Source organism: Marmota marmota, unplaced genomic scaffold, assembly GCF_001458135.2.
Source record: "Marmota marmota marmota unplaced genomic scaffold, marMar, whole genome shotgun sequence".
Taxonomy (NCBI): Eukaryota; Metazoa; Chordata; class Mammalia; order Rodentia; family Sciuridae; genus Marmota; species Marmota marmota.
This window is the reverse complement of record NW_025999900.1, coordinates 63,848,108-63,862,947: the sequence shown is the minus strand read 5'-3', so window position 1 is coordinate 63,862,947 and position 14,840 is coordinate 63,848,108. Positions and strand designations below refer to the sequence as shown.

At 45.3% G+C, this 14,840-nt stretch overlaps 1 protein-coding gene across 7 annotated transcripts in view; it reads left to right on the top strand.

Moving 5' to 3' along the window:
- The window catches only part of Wars1 (tryptophanyl-tRNA synthetase 1), a 30,000-nt gene that overhangs the window by 8,657 nt on the left and 6,503 nt on the right, over nt 1–14,840 (top strand). For all 7 annotated transcript variants that reach the window (XM_048799339.1, XM_015495655.2, XM_048799337.1 and 4 more), the window contains 7 exons: nt 284–497; nt 2,087–2,195; nt 8,087–8,206; nt 8,684–8,866; nt 13,082–13,182; nt 14,286–14,398; nt 14,555–14,728. In XM_048799339.1, coding sequence (XP_048655296.1) covers nt 308–497; nt 2,087–2,195; nt 8,087–8,206; nt 8,684–8,866; nt 13,082–13,182; nt 14,286–14,398; nt 14,555–14,728 — 990 coding nt within the window. In that variant the 5' untranslated portion in view covers nt 284–307. The remainder of the gene's footprint in view (nt 1–283; nt 498–2,086; nt 2,196–8,086; nt 8,207–8,683; nt 8,867–13,081; nt 13,183–14,285; nt 14,399–14,554; nt 14,729–14,840) is intronic.

Genomic DNA, 14,840 nt, shown 5'->3' with positions numbered 1-14,840 from the left:
TTTTTTTTTTAAGAGAGAGAGAGAATTTTAATATTTATTTTTTAGTTATCGGCGGACACAACATCTTTGTTTGTATGTGGTGCTGAGGATCGAACCCGGGACGCATGCATGCCAGGCGAGCGCGCTACCGCTTGAGCCACATCCCCAGCCCCTTGAGATAGGGTCTTAATAAGTTCCAGGCTGGGCAGGAACTTACCATCCTTCTGCCCCAGATTGCAAGTGTGTGCCACAGCGCCTGGCTGTTGTTAATATTTTTACCTTTCGTCTTCATTTCTTTTCTTAGGATGAAATTGATTCTGCAGTAAAGATGTTATTATCACTGAAGATGAGCTACAAAGCTGCCATGGGCGAGGATTACAAAGCTGACTGCCCCCCTAGGAACGCAACACCTGAGAGTAATAGTGGCCCAGATGCCACAGAAGCCAGCGAGGATTTTGTGGACCCGTGGACAGTACGGACAAGCAGTGCAAAAGGCATTGACTATGACAAGCTCATTGGTATGCCTGCTGCTATCTTTCCCCAAGAATAGCCTCAGCTTTTTAGAAGTGAATCCACTTTAGTGTTTGTGAATTTATATGATATTTACAAGCATTTTTAAATTTTTATTTTTAGTTGAAATGTAATAGTTGTACATATTTATGAGATGCAGTGTGATCTTCCATATATATGTGTATATAATGTAATGATCAGATCAGATAATTATCATTTTTCACCTCAGACGTTTATCATTTCTTTGTGGAGATAACATTCAAAATCAAAATCTTCTAGCTATTTTGAAATATATAGTACATTATGGTTAACTGTGTCCCCCTACTGTGCAAAAAACTGAACATCTCCCGCCATCCCAATGTGACTCTGTCCTCATTGACCAGCCCTCTCCAGCCTCTGGTAACCACTCTTCTACTTTGTACATCTATCTGTGTTGTTACAAATGACAGGATTCATCCTTTTTATGGCTTAGTAGTACCCACTGTGTGTATATCCATATTTTCTTTATCCTTTCATCTCTTTGTGGATGTACAAGTTGATTTCATATCTTGGCTATTGCAAATAGTGCAGCAGTATACAGAAGTGCAGGTATTTCTTTAGCATACTTATTTATTTTCTTTGGAAATATATGATATTTTTAAATTTAAAATTAATCTTAAGTACAGTGCAGCTTCAACACCAATAAAAAATAGATCCTAGAATCTTTTGTGCATTATACTCCCAAAAGACTATTTTAAAATAAAATAACAGTATAACACTTGTTTCAAAATAATAACCTATAGTAGATAGCTTATGAGATTTTCTCTTTTTTCTTTTTTCTTTTTTTTTTTTTTTTTTTTTTTTTTTTTTTTAAAGCAGTTTAGTGCTTGGGAAAGGGCTACCAAAGTGGACATCTTTGCCATCATTTAAACTGTTCTCATGTGCTGATGGAGTCAGAGGCTCCTGAAGTGTCACCTCCAGTCGTGTTGATTATGGAGCTGAAGTTAGGAAGGATGCCTCTCACAGGTGGCATGTGCCCACTACCACACCCTTCCTTTAGGGTCTTTCTGCACATTCCATGAGAGGTCCTTGCTCTGAGATCAATAATTGTCAAAGAAGTAACAACTACCATGTTTTTATCTAAGTCAAAGCCATTCTCCGTGTTTTAAGTGTAGACCATCAATGAGGGAAAGTTCCCAGGAGGACAGCCATTAATTCGGTTCAAGGATTAAGGAATATGGAAAGTCGTAGCTGTAGATGAATATTGTACCTTGTCATCAGCTCTGGGGGGGGGGGGTATGTGTGTGTGCACATGTCTGTGCAGTTGTCATAAATTGCAATTGGCTAAATAGAATATCAGAATCTAGTCTTGGGCAAGCAGCATTTTGTTCTGAATTTGTTCCCTGTTTAGCTCATTGTGATCTCAGCTGTTGTTTCAATACTGAGGGTCTTTTCCTGTGTGTCGAGCCAAAGGACTGCAGCAGAGTCCTAAAGAGGTTTGGGGTCATTGAGGTCATGCAAGAATCACTAGTATTTCCCTTTCATTTCAGTGATATCTGGTCTGTAAACTTCCTCCCACCTAAGAAAGTCATCTCTCTTTTTTCCAATTTTTTTCCAGTTCAATTTGGAAGCAGTAAAATTGACAAAGAGCTGATAAACCGAATAGAGAGAGCCACCGGCCAAAGACCTCACCGCTTCCTGCGCAGAGGCATCTTCTTCTCACACAGGTCAGGGGCTTTTCGCCACAGGCTCTCTTGCCTTTCCTCTTTTAGTTCCCTAAATCATGAGGTGACTCTTCTCTGGAACTTCCCGGTATTGTAGGCAAAGTGACCCAGCTGTCAGGAGACTGGGGTCCATCTACCTTCTTCTGTCTTATCAGTAAATCACTATGGGGTCACATCCATCTTTTCATTCTCAGACCCTTAGTTTTCATTTCTAGACTATACACCTCATAAGATGAAGGTCAAGTTCATTGCAGATAAGATCGTGCCAGATTACATGCTGTAAGCTATGTAAACAAAAAATTCCTATGTCCAAGTACAGCATGTCCCTGCAATAAACAGTAGGCTTCCTGAAATTATGAGCCTTCTTCCTCCTATTGTACCAGCCTGCTTGTAACTACTATCAAAAGAGAAACTAACAGAGGGTTCAAGGAATAGAGTGTCCCTGCCTCGGACCATAAATTCCAGCAGATAACATCAATAAATAGGCAGTTCTGCCTTCCCATCCCACAGATTACTGGGGTTAGGATAGGCCCACTTCCAGACTTTGTTCACAGAATTTGTGATCAGTGGTCAGGGTGTTCTGCCCTGCTCACACTTGGTCACCAACAGAACTCAGCAACTGCCCAGGCACTTCACATTCAGCCTCCAGAGGACAGCAGGCCCTGCTCAGCCCACCTTGTGAGCAAATGTACTCTATTTTCCCTACTTGAGATTCAACTGATGTCATAAGACTCACCTTTTCAAAGCATGCAAATCAGTAGGTCTCAGCCTGTTCACAAGGTGTGTAGCCTTCAAGAATGTCTAACTGCTGAACATTTCATCACCCAGAAAAAACATTCCTCCTGTGAGCAGTCACTCCCCAGTCCTCCCTGTCTCAGCTGCCAGCAGGTGCCAGTCTGCTTTCTGCCTCTGCCTTTGCAGATTCTGGGAACTTTGTGTGAGCAGCGTCCTAGGACATTCACCCTTTGTTCCTTGTTCTCTTACTTCAGTGCATGTTTTCTGGGATTCTCCACATTGTGCCTGTCTTTGTGCATATTCCAGCCTTTGATGGGTTGTGTCTTGACAAATGTACTTTATTTAACATAACATTGGAAGTGTTCTGAGCCTACATAAACAAGCTCAGAACCCTTGTATCAGCTAACACAAAGCCTGCTTTGTAATAAAGTGTGGAGTAGCTCCTTTAATTTATTGAATATTGAACTAAAAGTGCAAAACAGAATAGATGTGTGGGTACGTTTTTACATTATACGTCAAGGACGGTCTCTACTTCATTCTCCCCGCCTGCCCCCCACACCCAGTGGTGGGAATTGAACCCAGGGCCTCATGCATGCTAGCACTCTGCCACTGAACTACAGACCCAGCCCTCCCCACTGTTTTGGTTTTTTTTAAACAGGGACTTGCTAAGTAGCCTGGGCTGACCCAAAACTTGAGATCCTCCTGCCTCAGCTTCCCCAGTAGCTCAGACTACAGACGTGTGCCACTCTGCCCAGCCTTCATTCCTTTTATGCCAGAAAGTGTTCCATCACATGGATGAACCCCACATTTTGTCTGTTCATTAGTTGATGGACATTTGGGTTATTTTCATTGTTTGGTTATCAGTTATGCTGCCCTGGACATTTTGCATGTAAACAAGCTTTTGGGTAGACATGCTTTAGTTCTGGATGTGCACCTGGGAATAGAATTGGTGGCTTAGGTGATAACTGTTTATCTTTATCTTTCTGAGGAACCGACAAACTGTTCCACAGTAGCAGTGATCATCTTCCACTCCAGCCACCCATGTACAGAGGTTCCGATTTCTACAGCCTTACCAGCACTTATTTCCCAAGCTTTTGTTGTGGTCTTACAGCGAGCCTAGTGGGTATAAAGCAGTATCTCACTGTGGTTTCGGGGATGGTTCTTTTTTTTTTTTTTTTTTTNAAGTAGCTGAGATTACAGGGGTGCTCAGCTTTTTATTGTTGAGTTACAATAATTTATTTTTGTTAATTGGCACATTACATTTATGGATAAAAGTGGGATTCGTTGTAATATGTTCACACATGCATAGGGCATGATTTTGTCAGCTGCACTCCCAGGACCTCCCCTTTGCTTTCTCCTGAGCCCCCCTTCATTTACTCTACTGATATACCTTCTGTTTTCACAGGGTCCTTTTTTTTTAACTCTTTTCTCTACATATATTCTGGAAACTAATTTCTTACCAACAGAAGAATTGCAGATATGTTCTCCTGTTGTGTAGGCTCCCTTTGCACTTTTCTAATAGTGTCCTCTGAAGTACAGAAGTTTTAATTTTGAGGAAGCCCAGTTTATTTTTTTTATTTGGTTGCTTACATTTTTGGTAGCATTTCAGAAACCATTGCCTAATCCACAGTCCTAAAGACTCACATCTGTGTTCTGTAGAGCTTTACAGTTCTGGCTGTTACGTTTAGGTCTCTGGCGCTTTTTGATTAGATTTTTGTGCATGTGTGTAACAGGGCTCCAGCTTCATTCCTTTCCATGTGGATAGCTAACTGTCCCAGAACCGTTTTTTGAAAAGACTATTCTTTTCTTGCTGATTTTTTTCTTGACATCCGTGTTGAAAACCAACTGAACATATATTTAAGTGTTTAATTCTAGGCTCTCCACTGATCGTCGTCTTATGCTAGCACCAAAAAGCCTTGATTACTGTAACTGTGAGGGTATTTGAGTGTTCCAACTTTGCTCTTGTTTTTCAAGATTGTTTTGGTATTCTGGGTCCCTTGTGTTTCCATATATCATTTTTATATAAATGTGTGTGTATGTGTGTGTTTTTTAACTGGGGATTTAACCTAGGCTCACTCTACCATTGAGCTATACTACACTCCAGCCCTCCTTTATTTTCATTTTGAGACAGGGCATTGCTGAGTTGCTAAGGCTGGCCTCAAACTTGACATTCTCCTGCCTCAGCCTCCTCAGTCTTTGGGATTACAGACATGTTCCACTATGCCTGGCCCCATATAAATTTTTGGATCTGATTTTTTCATTTCTGCAAAAAAAGGCAGCTGGGATTTTGATAGAGATTGCTATTAAGTATCCAATCCTGGACATGGGATGTCTTTCTAGTTATTTACATTTTTTAGTGTCTTTCACTGATGCTTTGTAGTTTTCAGTGTATAACTATTATACTCCTTTGGTTAGATTATTCCTATGGATCTGGTTTTTATGCTATTATAAATAGCATTTACTTATATCATTATTGCTACTGTATAGAAATATACAGCTGACTTTTGTATGTTGATCATCTTTCTTGAAACTTCTGAATTTGTTTATTCTCTAATATATTTTTCTCTTTTGTATGCATTCTATAGGGTTTTCTATTTATAGGATCATGTCACCAATGAACAAAGATAGTTCTTTACTCTTTTCCTTTCCGTTTTGGATATTTTTTTTTTTCCTTATTTAATTGTTCTGACTGGAACTTCCATACTGCATTGAATAGCAGTAAGGAAAGTATATCCCCAGTTGCAGGAAAAAGGCCTTCAGTCTCACTGTTGTTCTTCATACTGAGGATCAAACCCAGGAGCTCTTTATCACTGAGCTACATCCTCAGTCCTTTTTATTTTTTATCGAGACTGGGTCTTATAATATTAGCTGTGAGTTCTGTAAATTCTCTTCCTCTTGTTTACAAACTTTCCTTTTTTTTTTTTTAATTTTTTTTAGTTATACATGGACAATATCTTTATTTTGCTTATTTGTTTTTACCTGGTGCTGAGGATCAAACCCAGTGCTTCACATGTACACTCTGCCACTGATCCACAACCCTAGCCCCAAACTTTTCTTTTATTCTTAGTCTATGGTGTGTTCATTTGAAAGGATGTTGACTGTTAGCAAATGCTTTTTCTCTTTTCTGTCAAATGGTCACATGGACTTTGTCCTCTATTCTATTAAAATGGTTCTTGTTGACGAATTTTTGTATGTTGAGTCAAACTTGCATTCCTGGAACAATTCCCACTTGATCATAGTGTATAATATTTTATGTTGCTAGATAGTGAGTTTTTAAGGACTTTTATTCCCAGATATTTTGGTCTGGTATGTCTGTGTCTGTGTGTGTATCCTGGTCTGGGTTTGGTATGGGTTGAAAACTAGTCTCTGTTCAGTTTGCTTGGGAGAGAGCAAAGGGTTGATGTTCATTCTTTACTGAACATTTTCATAGGAATAACCAGTGAAGCCACCTGGTTCTGGGCCCAGCTTTTGGGGAGTCTCTGTTACTGGTTGAGTCTTTTACTTGTTGAAGATCCACTGGATTTCATTTCTTCTTGGCCCAGGTCAGCGGTCATCCCTGGGAATTGGTCTCTTCCCTCCAGGCCTCTACTTTGTTGTTGTGCCCTTGTTGGTAGTAGTCCTTCACAATCCTCTTATTTCTGTGAAGTCAGAAATAAGTACCAGGAATTGGAGGCCAGGCACAGTGGCACATACCTGTAATCCCAGCAGCTTGGGAGGCAGAGGCAGGAGGATCGCAAGTTCAAAGCCAGCCTCAGCAATTTAGCGAGGCACAAAGCACTAGTACCCCAGTACTAAAAAAGAAAGAAAGAACGAACTTCTGGGAATTGAACTCATGGCCACTCAACCACTTAGCCTCATCCTCAGCCCTATTTTATATTTTATTTAGAAACAGAGTCTCACTGAGTTGCTTAGTGCCTCACTAAGTTGCTGAGACTGGCTTTGAACTTGAGATCCTCCTGTCCCTTTTTGCATTCCTGCTTTGATCATTATACTCTTCTCTTCCAACCCACCTTGGTCAGCTCAAGATTTATCAATTCATTGACCATGAGACAAAGGTTTTCATCCTAATATTTCACAGTCCTCCCTGCCCTTGTGACTTACTTTTTATTTCTCCTCAGCATACTAATCCTGCAAGCTCTTTGCTCAGGGAGCTTGCGACTTGACCTTGCTCACTCTCAGATGTGAGAGTGCCTCTACCTAATCTACCATCCGTGAAGTCGGGGTTAAAGAGACACAATGGCACTGCAAAACTGCAGTGCTAGGCGCTGCCTGGGTGTCAACACCCAGAGTACTCATTTTCTCCCCCGGCCAGCTCTGTTGACCCTTGGCCTGGGGAACAGCAGAAGCCCCTTTTAGAAACCTGTTATCCAGGCTATATACCCTGACTTCTGGGACAGGCATGTATTCCTCTTTTATTTTGGGACACTACCCACAAACCCAGAACATTCACACATGAGTGTTGGCGGGTTTTAACATCTTTTGAACATTGCTGAACTTTGAAATCAATTTTTTTATTTTAAAAATACAAAATCTCACATCCCCGCTGGTTCAGAATCTCTGAGATGGGCCCAGGCAGCCGTGACTGGAACAGCCCTGCCAGGGGTGCTGATGGACAGCCAGCAAGGGGGGTCCTCTGTGTTGTCTGTGTGCCTCCATCTCCAGGGGAGAAGGGACAGCTCCACAATGACTCACAGGTGAAGACACTTGAGTCCCGTGCTGGCTCAGGCCTCCCTACTCAGATCTCTAAATGGGAACTTCACTCTGAACCCCAAGGGGACATTCCTCCTGCTCCTCCCCAAGTCAGGCCTGCGTGGAGCCCTGTCATTTTCCTGGGCTGGGTGATTCTAACAAGAATCCCATGGATGGGCTGGGGATGTGGCTCAAGCGGTAGCGCGCTCGCCTGGCATGCGTGCGGCCCGGGTTCGATCCTCAGCACCACATACAAACAAAGATGTTGTATCCAACCGATAACTAAAAAATAAATATTTAAAAAAAAAAAAAAAAAAGATATGTTCCCTGTTGTTTTTATATCATAGACACCAAAATAACATCCTAGTTATTATCAATGATGTTTTGTCTCTTTATTTTTCATTTCCAAAATGTGACTAGGTGCTTTGATATTTTTCCTTAAAAAAATCATGTTCTTTTTCTTCCATTAGAGATATGAATCAAGTTCTCGATGCCTATGAAAATAAGAAGCCGTTTTATCTGTACACAGGCAGGGGCCCCTCTTCTGAGGCAATGCATGTAGGTCATCTCATCCCATTTATTTTCACCAAGTAAGTACTCCTCAGATGACTTCTCTCACTTTCCCATGAACCCAGACTGACCTGCAAGCCGTCTCTAGAACTGCAGATGTGTGACTCTGCTTGCCCAGCAGCCAGGAAGTCAGGCCCTGGCACCCTTATACTGCTGAGCTTCCCTGGGCCTGCTGCACTCCTCTGCCTGCTCCCTGCTCATGCCCCCTTAGGCAGCCACAGCTCAGCCTGGGCATCCCCCATTTGCAAGATGAGAACACCAACTCTTACCTTGTAAATTATCAATAAAGTGTGGAAAAGCAGCTCAGAACCTAGCTTATGAGGCCCTCTGAGTCCACATGGTACATGGCAGTAGATTTCATCATGAGGACTAGTCAAATTAGCAGCATAAGATCATGTGGTTTCATAGGCAGAAAATAAGCAGAAACCACATGTTCATAAGCAAAGTCACATTCTTTCTCAAGGACAACAGGCACCTGCATTCTCCCTTGTTCCCAGGTGGCTGCAGGATGTGTTCAACGTGCCCTTGGTGGTCCAGATGTCTGACGACGAGAAGTACCTATGGAAGGACCTGAGCCTGGACCAGGCCTACTCCTACACCATAGAGAATGCCAAGGACATCATTGCCTGCGGCTTTGACATCAACAAGACCTTTATCTTCTCCGACCTTGAATACATGGGGTAAGGAGAACGCTTCTGGCCACCTCTTGTGCGTAGAATTAGACACGAAACCGGAAACATCCAAAATGGCTTAAGGCTGAGAAAATGGTTTTGGGTTTTGATTTTTGGGTGTTTTTTTTTTTTCTCCTTTTGAAAAATCGTAATCTGAAGGATTAGAAATTGTGAGCATTTTAGGGACATAGCTATTGCCTTCACAATTATATTTACAAAAGGTAAAAGCCCGGTGTGGCTTGGTGGTGCCATGCCTTGCCACCTCAGCCTGTGACAGGTAGGTACTTCTGCATCATTCTTTCCTCCCAGGATGGCCAGCCTTCAAGTCCTGATAGCTTCCTTGTTTTTAGTGTCCTTTTTTCCTCATAGAGGAAAACCCCACTGGTTACACAGTTTCCCTCACAATCTAGTAATTTAAATCAGCCTTTAATGGGTCAACATATGTCATTCTGAAAATCCTTGGATTTGAACTTCTGAGGACTTGGACTTTGTCCCAAATAATTCCAAGAGATGTGTTAGAAAAATATGACTTTGATCAGCCCTCACAAGAAGAAAGCTGTTTATTTCAACAAACATTTCCTGAGGGCTGGGGTATAACTCCATGGCAGAGAGTGCTTACCTAGCATGTGTAGGGACCCCTGAATTCCATACCCAGCACCATAAAAAAAATCATGAGTCCTAAAAACATGGCACTCCTTGGGGAGCTGATTCTGCAAAGTGATGGTCATCTTGCTGGGGTCCCTCCTGTGCTGTCTCACTCCAAGTTGCCCGGCCAAGGCAGGCATGAGGGAACACCCCAGGGGCAGCAGAAACCGCCAGCACCCAGGAGCATAGCTGTTCCAATTCCCAGAATGCTGCCTTTATGTAGGTACTTGAAGTCAAGTGCAAGCTTCATAGGCATAGGGATAATTCTTTTTCTGACGTCACCTGTTAGGTATTTTCTTAAATCTCATTCCTTTCTTCTGTCATGTGAGCATAGCGGCACTAGGGGATCCTTGAAAGATCAAAGGTTTTCCATAGAATGTTCTTCACCAACTAAGGTAGGAGGTGAGCTGTCCAGCTTCCAATGGCAGTGGTCTCCATAGCTGAGCTCAGAGGTCATGTGAGTGGCGCCATCCTTTGAGTGGGAGGAGCCACAAATAGTTTCCAATGCCAACCCTAAATCTCCTTGGCTCAAGGCCAAATGACACTCAAATAAGCTCAAATAATTCACAGGTGGCACCCTGCACATGACCAGGGCAGTAAAGAGACCACACATCACCAACCTCTTTAACATGTTCTTTTTTTTTTTTTTTTTTTTTTAATTTTAATATTTATTTTTTAGTTCTCAGCAGACACAACATCTTTGTTTGTATGTGGTGCTGAGGATCGAACCCGGGCCACACGCATGCCAGGCGAGCGCGCTACCGCTTGAGCCACATCCTCAGCCCTTTAACACGTTCTGAATGTGGCACTTGTAGCAGCCGTTTTCTGAGCCATCTTTGGTAACTAGGGTCTCAGCTCCTGGCTGAACTTCCTTTTTCTCTATAAACATGAATTAAATTTTACATGAGTGAAATGAAAATCAAACAATACATCACCCCATTTAAGAATTTCTTCCAAACACTTGAGTGTTTTACTTTTGTGGATTTTACTCAAAAGCGGCTTTTTTGCTTAACAGAGCTGCTTCCTGGTCCTTAGTAGCTAGCGAAACCACGAAGTCAGACTTGGCCTCCAGTTGGGTGTGAGGAGCATAGTGAAGCCTCTGTGGGGCGAGGAGTCCTGTGGCCCTGCCTGCAGAGGTCTTGAGGAGGCAGAGTATGAAAACTTGTATTTCAGACCCAGCTCTGTCCCCACTTGGTCTGGCTCCCTTGGCAAGTCCCTAAATCTCCAGGGTCCACTTTCCTGTGAAGTTGGAGTGCATGACGATATCAAGAGGCAACACAGCAGAGGTTGCCCGGCTCTACCAAGGTTCAAGTCCCAGCTGACACCGCTGTGTGACTCATGCACCCAAGGCATGGTCTCTGCCTTTCTTGGCTCCTCTCCTTTATTCTGCAGATCATTTACTGAGCATCTCCTCTATGTCAGGCCAGGGTGTGTGGAAAGAGGGATCAGGAGACAAAACAGCTACCCCTGTCACCGCAGTGACAGCCAGGTGTTGGGAGGACAAGGAAGGGGTGGAGATGAGGAGAGCTGGGGATAGCAGTGCCCACTACGGGGTGTATGAGGACTGAGCACATTTGTGCACGTGAAGTGGTGAGGAGAGTGCCTGGCACCTTGGTGAGCCTCAACAAATGTGTCGCCTTCTAAAACCTCTTCTAGCGCCCGACCCTGTGTGTGCAAGGCTGGCTCACAGCTGCAACTCACAGGGCAGGCAGATGTGTTCCTCCTTGCCCTTGAGAGGCCTTGATGTGTGCCATTGGCTGCTGTGCTGTGTCTGTCCCTGCCTGGGCTGCTGTGGACCTCCCCTCGTGGGCACTAGGGTACCTTCTTGTGCAGCGTGACTTCATGTGGAAATCCATGTTTGTCCTGGTGATTAGGTTCAGTGTCCTCCACCCCAAGGTGCAGGGAGCCTATGGCCCCTCTCCCCAGATGCAGATAACCCATTTTGGCAGGTGTGAGCTCTGCTGCTGCTCCCCAGGATGCCACTCCTTCAGGCTAGTTCCTGTCTTAGCAGGAAGAAAAAGTGCATATCTTTCCAGTTGGTGGAGGTTGTCAGCTCCGCTGTTGTACTGTGAGCTGGGATGCTCCTGGTGAGTCCTTCCCAGCTCCTATCCCACCATGCCCGGAGCCCTGGGACTGAAAAACCAGCTGGCTGCTAAGTGGAAGCCATAGAGGAAGCCCGCCTTTGGCTGCTTCACCTCACAGACCCTGGTGGTGGGCCACTGCCTCCACTGACCCAGCCTGGCAGCCAGTGGCCCTTCACTCAGATAGCCACCTTCCCCCTGCCCAGAGGATCCAGGAGCTCTCCACCTCATGCCAGGCATCTAAACTTTTTGAAAGCTGTGAGAAGTGAAGAGAAAAGCACAGATTTGGGGGGCCAGTCTCTGTTTGAGAAACAGAGGTGATGCTGCTACCCCAAAAGGGCAGTGGGCAGTGTCAGCAAGTATCCAGGTCTTACCTGTCTTTGTCCCTTTTCTGCTACTGTGAGAGAATACCGCAGACTGGTTTGTTTATAAGAAAAAGACATTTCTCACAGTCTAGAGACTGGGCACTAGTATCTATGGAGGGCCTTTGTCCTTTGTCACCCCATAGTTGAAGGCAGAGGACACACAAGCTCTCGAGCAGAACAAGGAAAGGGGTCCATCACACGTAACAGTCTTAACCCACTAGTGAGGGCCGGCCCCCAGCTTGTCACTTCTTAAAGGTCCCAACTCATACTCCATCACAAGGGCAGTTAAACTGCAGCATAAGTTTTGGAGGGGATACTGAGTCTGGCCTATAGCACATCTCCTGCCATGCGTTCAGTGAACTTTAGACTTCACACTGTTCCCTTTCTGTCACTGCAATGCTGGACACATGTAGGGCCCAGAGAAGAGGCAGCTACTGAAGGCAGTCACAAGGCGCCATGTAGGAAGCCGCTCTGCCCCCTGTGTTTGCTTGATCTTAGCCTAATTCCCTTTGGTGGTAGATTGGCTGCCTCAGGTCTAGGCCTCATAGCCACACCCTGTACCGTCCAGAAGAGAGAATTGCGTTAAACAGCTCCTGTGGTCCCACCCTGTTGCTGGGGAGGGAGTCAGCCCTGCCCTTTGGGGTTGGGAAGCAGTGACCAGATGCCAGGAGGCCCACCAGCACTGAGACCAACCCTCCTCCTTACTGGGCCCATCAGTCCTGTCCATATGCTCTGTCCAGCTGCAGGAAGCAGTCAGTCTTGGCAGGAAAGCTCCTAGGCCTCCCACCACTGAGCACCACCACACCTTGAACTGCTGCCTGGCAGGCTTTGGACAGCCCAAGGCAGCCCCTGCCAGCCCCTGTGCCTCTAATCTGCTGTGCTTCTTTGTTTGCATGACTCCATGTTGCTCTCCCTCTTCTGGTCAGCTCCACAGGTAAAAGTATATCTCTTCTGGCTTCTGCGGGTACCCTTGCAGGTGGCTTTTCCACACCTTCCAGTATTCACATGTTGGCTACATACCATCCCCCATGGGGTCTGGGGCCTGGGCCTGGCCCACACCATACCTCATCAGTGTCCACTTCGCCCCTGGTGGAGCTCTCCCAGCTCAGGTCTGATTCTAACTGTCTCTGCAGGATGAGCTCAGGCTTCTACAAGAATGTGGTGAAGATTCAGAAGCACGTCACCTTCAACCAAGTGAAGGGCATTTTCGGCTTCACTGACAGTGACTGCATTGGTAAGGGCCATGCCATCTGTGGACTACCTTTCCCCCAGTGAGATGAGCAAGGCTCAGAGGAGGAGAATGGGTGCTTTTAAAAGAATCCCAAGCAAGCCAGGTTTGGCAGCATCCCCTGTAATCTCAATGACTCCAGAGACTGGGGAGGATTTCAAGTTGTAGGCCAGCCTCAGCAACTTTGGCCCTGTCTCCAGATAAAAATAAGTCATGGGGTGGGGGGTTGTGGCTCAGTGGTAGAGCACTCACCTAGCATGTGCTAGGCCCTGGGGTCAATCCTCAGCACCACATAAAAATAAATAAGTAAAATAAAAGTATGGTGTCCAACTACAACTAAAAATATTTTTAAAATAATAATAAGTCACGGAGCAGTGGAACCAAAGCCTGGGCCGAAGTGTCTGCTCTTTAACTATCTGCTCCAGGGTATAGGATTTCCCCGAAACATAAAGAGTTGGCATAGCAGTCAGCCACTTCTAGGCTACATGAAGCTGTGCCTTGGGCTGTAAGACTATCCCTCTCCTTAGTCATCCACTTTGAGGGTTAGAAGAAAGAGAGAGAGAGAAAAGAAAGAAAGAAAAAGATAACGCTGCTGGGCGCAGTGGTGCAGCCTGAAATCCCAGCAGCTCAGGAGGGTCACAAGTTCAAAGCCAGCCTTAGCAACTTAGCAAGGCCCTATTAACTTAGTGAGACTCTGTCTCAAAATAATAAATAAAAAAGGTCTGGGGATGTGGCTCAGTGGTTAAGTGCCCCTGGCTTCAATCCCTGGAACAAAACTAAATACTGGAAACTTTTATATACCAAGATAGTCGTCCTAATTTACAATAATTGAAGACAGAGAGCAATGAGGGCATGTGCAGATGTCACCGAGCGAGAAGGTCAAGGACTGGGTCTGTAAGACCAACACCTACGCACAGAGGGAAACAGGAAGCATGGAGGACACGCTGGGAACAGTTTTCTTTCTCTCCATTTTTCTGTATTTTTCAGATATTAGTATAATTATTACTTTTGTACTGGGGACAAAACCTACTCTTGTCTGTCCCTTTAGCTGGGTTAAGTGGCCAGAAAAGCAGTGGTCTCTGTGTGAAAGTGTTTCCCCTCGCTTTCAGGGAAGATCAGCTTTCCCGCCATCCAGGCCGCTCCCTCCTTCAGCAACTCATTCCCGCAGATCTTCCAGGACAAGACGGACATCCAGTGCCTCATCCCGTGTGCCATTGACCAGGTCAGAAGGCACACCCAGGTTCTGCGTGTCGGGGCCCTCCATCTTTGAGGGGCTCGGTTTGGTGTTGGAGGAGGGGAAAGCCTGCCTCTGGCAATTAGTGAAGCAATGACAGACTCCTTGAAGGCGCTCTGGGCTTGGCTCCCTGTCTCCTCACAGGACCCTTACTTCAGGATGACGAGGGACGTGGCCCCGCGGATCGGCTATCCCAAACCAGCCCTGCTGCACTCGACCTTCTTCCCTGCCCTGCAGGGCGCGCAGACCAAGATGAGCGCCAGCGATCCCAACTCCTCCATCTTCCTCACAGACACGGCTAAGCAGATCAAGACCAAGGTGAGCAGTGGGGTGCAGGCCGTCTGGGACCAGGAGCACGCTGGAAAGGGGACACACACTAGCCCCCTGGCAGCCACGCCACCGCGATGCTGAACCACCTCTCCCTGTTCCC